Raw genomic sequence first — 7,074 nt, forward strand, 5'->3', positions numbered from 1 at the left:
ACGCGTGTCCTCCACCTCCGATTCCATCGATTCACGACTCCCCTGGGTCCCGCGCAGTCGTCTCGTCCTCCGGTACTTATCCCCGGTTCTCTAGGAGAGAGGGGGGGGAGAGAGGTAGGGGGGGGGTTTAGGGTTAGGTACCGGTACTTATCTTGCAACCCCCTCAGTCGCCGCAGCTCCGGTCTTCCTCAATTCGCCAAAAGTTGATCGGGACGGGAATCCTGAGTCAAGATCTCTCTCCAGCAAATTGCCCTTAAGCGCCGAAAAGTTAATAGGTTTTGGTTATCTGAGGGAGGGTATATACAGCAGCAAGCAGCGCACGCTGAAGCTTGGGCTTGGGATAAAGGTGAGGGCAGGGCCTGGCCTGCCCTAGGCCCTCTCCATCCATACATATATATATGTGTGTGTGTGTGTGTGTGTGTGTGTGTGTGACGAGTTAATTCAGTACAGGAGCCATCAGCGGCGGGCTCAGCAGGCGGCCGGTGCAGTAGGAGATGTCCACCGCACGGGCGCGAGAGCCGGGGGTAGACATCCGCAGACGCCCGCAGGAGGCGATTGGTCGAGAGGCGAGACAGCGACTCAGCCAAGGCTCAGTGCGGCCTCGAATACCACGTGCTATCCAATTCACCCAGAGCCCCAGTTCCCATATTCTCCACTGCTACATATCTATCTGCATGAAGCATTGCTCGCATGAACAAACACCTTCTATTGGAGTGCCACAGAGGTTAACAGAAGAAACAAATTGAATTGTTGCTGAAAACAACTCTCAGAAGTCCATATTTCCGCCTATAGCACCAAGGCAGAAGGAGTGTTTATCACCGCCCATCGTTTCCGGTTTCCACTTAGATGGTCGACTGTCGCTGAAATAAAGAAAATGGGTACGAAACTGAAACAGAACAAGGGTCCAGTCAGAATACGAGGAAAGAGCGCCTCTGCTAAAGACACTCAAGGCGCCACATAAGCCCCAGCCATTCCTAAGAAAGCCCTGACGGATCAGGTCCCCTTTAGATGCTAAAAATGTGTGACTCGGTACACATTTCCTTGTCCGGTCATGATGCCATGCCTGCCTCCTCGCGCTGATCCATCCAGATTCAGTTGGACTTGAGCCAGGGTCGATGTCTTGCGCTGTTTTCGGATAGAACCGCTTGGTGTGTTTATTAGAAACTAGTAGTATGATAAAGCTGCGGGGTCCTTCTTCAGCTGCGCCATGGTCAGAGAGTCTCACGGAGAGGAATGTTTCCGTACCGGTCCTCACAAGGCTGAGATATGGAGTAGATAAGAGCCGCAAACCCCTTCCACCCTATGCGTCCTATTAGCATCCTAATCACAGGAAAGATGACCTCTCGACTCCCTATTGTCAGCAGAACAAATGTCGCCGGCTTTCCCAAGCCCTCAGGGACCAAACTCTCAACGAGCCGGTGCTTAACTCCGAGTGTTCCAAGCCCTTGCAATGTCGACGGTCCCTCCGAGGAGAATTATCCTATATTGTTGTACGACAAATACGTGTACTGGCCCCTTTCGTATGAGGATGGCCGCTTCTCTTTCGCTATCGTCCGTACCTCGAATATTTCGACCAAGCCGATTGATATGTTGGAGATCAAAGGCGCAAAATGCATTGATTCGATCGAACTCTCCCCCGGAAATGAGTCTGTCAGCTTCATCGGCCACGACAATAAGGCTGTCTCGGTTGCATTTAACGACCTTGCTGCCTCTCCGGTACTGCCCACCGCACAGTCGCCGCTCTCTTCTCTATCTTCGGCTCCTGTTTACGACACCTCCGACCTCGAAGATGATTTGGAGGTTGGTGCAATTGTAGGAATCGTTGTCGGGTCCGTCCTAGGGGCCATGATTACTGTTATTGGAAGCTATCTATACTGGCAAATGCTTCGACGGAAAAGAAGAGCGGTCTCACTCAGTGGTCGACAAAGGCTTTCGACGGAGGAGCTAAGAAATGGAGAACCAGACAGTAGAGATCGGTCTTCCCTTTTGGGTTATGGCAGGAGGGGATCATGCCGCCCGACAGATAGTCGTTCCATTGTTTCAAGCCATGGAAACCCCAGCAACATTCCGGATTATGGCACGCTTGTTCGTTCCGAAACTTTTAGTTCGATTGGTAGCAATCCTCTTGATGACGGGCCAGGAGACTCACATCAAAGTAACGGAAGTCGATAAAGGAAGAAAGGTGGAGACTATTTGAGATCATGTTTCCTTAATTATCATGGTCGCGGTTATTTTGTGCTCGATATTTGTGAATTGGCAATAAGTAATTTACGATTCACACTCCAATCTCTCGACAGTTTTGTTCAGGGTACCCAGCCACCACTGCGTCCACATGATGGTCTTTGCGTCATTGATGCTTCGGTCTAATGCTCTCTCCAATTTCTTTCGACACTCAAATGCCCGGCCCAAGAGAACTGTATGAAGCTCCTTATTCCCTACATAGAGTCCTATTTTCTCGCGGATGATAACTCTACGGGTTTCAAGTAGAACTTTTTCATACTTGGCCCGCTGCTCTCTTGATGTGTAACCGAATTCCCTTGATCTGGTAATAGCAGACATGATATGTTCCTCTGCTAAGTCGATATACTTCAGTTGCTTTTCCCTTGAATATGTCCTGCTGTGGGAAAGCTCGCGATATGATTCGGCAGCCCCGATATCGGCCCTAATGATGGCAGAGTGGTAGTGTGGGTGTGCCTCCTTAGCTTTTTCAATGGCTCTCCTGTGCGCCGTGATGGATCCCGTCAACAAGTCGTAGGTGCTGCCTTCCTTCTCCCTCGACCCTTTGTTAATCTCACCCGAAGATATTTTCCTCAGCTTCTCCTTGAATACGTAATACTTTTCGTAGCCCGTCTTTGCATATGCATCGGCCTGTGCATACCGCTCTTTGATTAATTTCACGCTTTTAGGACTCGGTAGCGTGTCGCCAAGATCCTCTGGCGCGTTTTCAACCTCCTTCTCGAGTGCATCCCAACTTTCAACATCTCTAAGTCTTTCGCAGATGTAAGACACCCAGAAAAACCTAGATTTGGCTTTTTTATGAATCATCTGCTTCAATCTCTGATGCAGCCCTGGGTTCCCATCTAAGCATGTTATATTTGCTAGCTCTTCATCAATGTACGGTTCAACAGCCGATGAAAGACCAGGTGACAATAGGTCGATCTCAAACATCCCTGTTGCTTTCTTGCTCCATTTGTTGTACCATTCTCTCATTTTTTCGCATTTGCTCTGGCTAGATATGAGCCAGTGAACGTTGGAGCATTCGAAGCTCGTACCTATTTTGATGAGTATTTTCTCCCATTCGTCTATCCTTTCATATTCATCATAAGCGTCTATGATGAGGTATACGGTGTGTTTGAGTGTTACTAGCATGTCTTTCAACCGATTTGAAAGAGCATAAACCGCATTGGGGTGCTTGTATTGGTATGATTCCGTGGGGCTTGTTTGGTAGTCTGGCCGAAGAGCCAACGCTGGATCACGTTCAAAGAGAACAGCTATCAGTCCTCGAAACACAGCCGTCGCGTCCTGAATTTTGAACGTATTGGTAGGAGCCTCGCAGAAGTAATAGCTTACAGTGGAAGCCTTAGGGGCGCCCTCGTCTCGTGTATCGAGCTCATCGATGATACCAGCTAGCAACATCGTTTTTCCAAAGCCAGCGTTCCCGTGAATCCAGAGAAGCTTACTATCTTTGTCATGACGCCAAGTGTTGAAAGTATTGTTGCTGAAGATCCATTTGCACCATCCCTGGTTCTTCGTCATATCGTATCCCTTCTGTTCTTGAATACGAGATTTGTCACACATAGGATCTGTGGCTTGTAGCCATTCAAGATGAGAGCCAACGCCAAAGGAGTACGAATCTAGAATCCCATCAGTCAGTACAGATAGGTACGGTAGGCTTAGCTTGAAGCCTCTAGAAAACTAGGCCGTGGAGACGCTTAGCGCCCATATTGAACTTACTAGCGTAAATGGTTGCGGAGTCTTTTGCGCTAATCACATTGCCTGGACCCGCAGAAATGATTTGGTCCCCTTGACCTAAGTGGCGGATGTGCGGGCCCATCCTCGGCACGTCCATCGGCGAGCTTTTGGGTGCCATCTCCTAGTTCAGTGAAGAAAGGTATCAATTGTGCAAGAGGGAACAATCGTTGAGCAGGAAGTCCGTGCGACACGAGTCGAAAGCTATCTCTCACAGTCCGCAGACGAGGCTAGCAATGAACATTGTGTAGGCGGGCGCACGCCCAAAATGGCCAACCCGAAAGTTATGCGGCTGAAATGGATTGTGGCCGCAGCAGGACATGCCGTGTCTTAGAAGATGAACCAGATGTATATTAGATATCTGCTGTTGCCTAAGTAGAAGTCGGGCCCATCTTTTGGAGCCCACTATTTCGCCAAAACCTGCCTCGCTCAGCACCAATCCATTTCACCTCGAGAGTGGCGCCAGTGGTTCGACTGACATCAGAGCTGAGCATGCCCTTCGTACATCCTCCAATCATATTGTAGAGGCATGCTCCATGAGAGGTTGAGGTTTCCTTTATGAGGGTTAAAAGAAACCTCCAATAAACCGTGCATGACTGTGCAACCCCATGCGCAGCTTCGTCTTGATACTGACTTGATTACACTCCACCGAATTACTGAAATGAGTAATTCAACGGCCTTCTGTGTTGGGAATCCCCACTTGTCTAGACTATCGGGTGAACCTTTAACCGTCTCAGCCTGGTGACCGGTGAGGGCAGCTTGATCGAACATAAGTTAGGGGTGGTTCACCTTTAACCGTCTCAGCCTGGTGACCGGTGAGGGCAGCTTGATCGAACATAAGTTAGGGGTGGTTCACCTTTAACAAGACGCAGAGCCTCATCTCTCAGCCTTGCAGATTTCATATTAAATTCGCCGTGCCATCCGGAAGATAAAGCAGTGACATTCCAGTGGTCGATCCTCAAAAATTTGACTATCTCCTTACAGCCTACTCTTGACCCTTCTGGTCTTCCTTTGCCCATTCTTGACAGCGAAATTTTGCTCGTCCACCGCTCTCACAAAGCGAGATTATTTTCAAGCTCATCCCTTCCATTTAGTTTCGCCCTGCTCCATAAAGAGATATCTCATCCATCATGGACGATCGCATAACGAGGGACAGCTTCAAGAAGTCATCGCACAACCTCAGACAAGTAGCTCAAGATCATGGTACGCTTGAAAAAGATTTGACTCTCCCGGCTGTATTTCAGCAAGCGGGTCCCTGGATTGCTCTCGCCGAGAAGATTATTCAGAGTGCTAGAATAGAACTGGATAAGAAGGACGCAAAGCCTGTTGGGACAGACCTCCGCCAGTGTTCGCAAACTTGCAGGGAAAAATCTGAGCTCCTCGAATTGGTCTTCGGTTATGTTGCTACCGCAGAAGCGCCAGCGAGAAGGAAGACTTACGCAGAAGCGGTGGCGCAAGATAAAGAAAGAGCAGTTGAGCTAGTCTTGGGCAGGATTCTGGGAGCCATAGCAGACGCAATAAAGTCCGGGTCCCTCGTTGCAAGCGATTCTCAAAACGCTGAATTAGGCGACGCCCTGAAAAAATTGTCGGGGATGGCTGCCAAAAACTCTGAAGGCGGACCAGGAATCAATTTCTACGGAATTGGCGACCAGATCACGAATCTTGCTGATGGAAAGATAAGTGTCGGCAAGGACCACGCTGTTCTGTATATTGGTGACAACGTAAACGTGGGTGTGGCACCAAGCAAACCCTGACACAATCCAACCGAGTATGTCCAACTTGCGGAACGATGAAAAAGAAAATAGAAAGTTAATCAATGACTCAGAGTTGATGTGAGGGCCACAAAGGGGTGTTGTGAGAGCATAAGATAGTATTTCACAGAAGCTGATGCTCTAGAAGAGTTGAAGGACACAGAAATAAAACTCTTGGCCAAGAAACGAATTTCTCAGAAGCCGATACGCGACGCTTCGTCCGATATGGCGAAAACTTGCGCGCTGCATTCCAACCAACGTCATTCTCAGAACTCAGTATGCTAGTGAGGAGGATAACCCAACATAGATAGTGCCTGCAGAATTCATTTGGCCGGCTCCCTTGTTGATATTCTGCGTCCCACTGCCAGTATTATTCATCTGGTCACCAACTCCCTGATATGTGAACACCGGTCCAGCGGGAGCAGAGGGTGGCACCCTGGACAACTCTTTGATAGCAGCCATCAGCTCGTCCATTTTGTCGTCTCCGACAGCTCTCACAGCATCGTGAGCTGCTAGCAAGTGAACATCCTCCAATAGACCCGTCATGAGTACCTCCACTGTGTTCTCTTTGCCGAGTCGGCGCACAGCAAGGCGATATTTCTCGATACGTGTAGCCTCAGACTGGGCGGCAACTTGCTCTAGAATGTCAGCAAGGCGCTCGGCTTTCTCCTTGCAACCCTTAATGACGATACTGATAGATTCGTTGGCGATCTTATCCAATCCGGTTTTGTTAAGGCGCGTTTCAATGGTTACGAGCGTGTCTTTAACAAGCGGCAGGCGCTGTGCTGCATCTTTAAATGCTCCAGGAAGGTGGCTAGTATTCTGGATGGCGGTGTACAGTTGTGCTGAAGCGTCGATGCAGGAGATAGTGGCCGAAATCAGCCCCATAACCTCGAAGCCTGACATGGTCGGCGAGCAACTATTTGGCTATGTTGGATAGAGATGGTGTTTTCTGAAAATATCTGTCTCAACTTCTCGTTCTTTCACGTAAAAAATGTGAAAAGAATTGGTGGCTTCGATGGATCCGATAACAGGCCCTAGGGAAGAAAAATGTAAGAAGAATGGTGTCGCGTACAGCTATCCGTCTATATATATCCTTCTGCTGTGCTAGCTGGGAGGTTGACCTTTTGGCAAACGCAACAGTCATAAGCGCAGTTTGCGGCGTAGTGTAGATGGTTAGCGCTTAAAAATTTGCGCACCCCTGCTCCACCAATAGGATCGCATTATCCCAGAGCACTGCGTGTTCAATTCCCACGCTTAGCAAAGAGCATTTATTTAGGCAGTGCGTCTATTACAGAGGCTACCTTACTAGATCTGTCTCTAAGTTCTATTGCTTAGGCTAGAGAGGGTGTAT

At 49.0% G+C, this 7,074-nt stretch overlaps 4 protein-coding genes across 4 annotated transcripts; 2 read left to right on the forward strand and 2 right to left on the reverse strand.

Annotated features, from left to right (window-relative positions):
• The first annotated feature begins 1,225 nt into the window (after positions 1-1,225).
• On the forward strand, positions 1,226-2,327 carry BDR25DRAFT_300236 (uncharacterized protein). The gene has a single exon (XM_033689328.1). It carries the CDS (start codon positions 1,336-1,338, stop codon positions 2,170-2,172), a length of 837 nt encoding a protein of 278 aa, XP_033554065.1. The 5' UTR covers positions 1,226-1,335; the 3' UTR covers positions 2,173-2,327.
• Positions 2,328-3,492: 1,165 nt separating this feature from the next.
• Positions 3,493-3,804, reverse strand: BDR25DRAFT_196340 (uncharacterized protein; the record flags this gene model as incomplete). The annotated part of the gene is made up of 1 exon (XM_033684342.1): positions 3,493-3,804. A coding segment is annotated over one exon (312 nt), but the record flags the coding sequence as incomplete, so codon positions are not given.
• Positions 3,805-4,716: 912 nt separating this feature from the next.
• Positions 4,717-5,931, forward strand: BDR25DRAFT_300237 (uncharacterized protein). Its single transcript, XM_033689329.1, has one exon. It carries the CDS (start codon positions 5,100-5,102, stop codon positions 5,721-5,723), a length of 624 nt encoding a protein of 207 aa, XP_033554067.1. The 5' UTR covers positions 4,717-5,099; the 3' UTR covers positions 5,724-5,931.
• BDR25DRAFT_300238 (SesA protein) lies at positions 5,816-6,855 on the reverse strand. Its single transcript, XM_033689330.1, has one exon. The coding sequence runs from the start codon at positions 6,624-6,626 to the stop codon at positions 5,994-5,996; it is 633 nt and encodes a 210-aa protein (XP_033554068.1). The 5' UTR covers positions 6,627-6,855; the 3' UTR covers positions 5,816-5,993.
• Positions 6,856-7,074: the final 219 nt, after the last annotated feature.

Source organism: Lindgomyces ingoldianus (genome assembly GCF_010093535.1).
Source record: "Lindgomyces ingoldianus strain ATCC 200398 unplaced genomic scaffold BDR25scaffold_2, whole genome shotgun sequence".
In the NCBI taxonomy this organism is placed as follows: domain Eukaryota; kingdom Fungi; phylum Ascomycota; class Dothideomycetes; order Pleosporales; family Lindgomycetaceae; genus Lindgomyces; species Lindgomyces ingoldianus.

Excerpts from the sequence above, each read along its gene's own strand:
- BDR25DRAFT_300236 (XM_033689328.1), top strand. The coding sequence starts at position 1,336 with ATGACCTCTCGACTCCCTATTGTCAGCAGAACAAATGTCGCCGGCTTT.
- BDR25DRAFT_300237 (XM_033689329.1), top strand. The coding sequence starts at position 5,100 with ATGGACGATCGCATAACGAGGGACAGCTTCAAGAAGTCATCGCACAAC.
- BDR25DRAFT_300238 (XM_033689330.1), bottom strand. The coding sequence starts at position 6,626 with ATGTCAGGCTTCGAGGTTATGGGGCTGATTTCGGCCACTATCTCCTGC.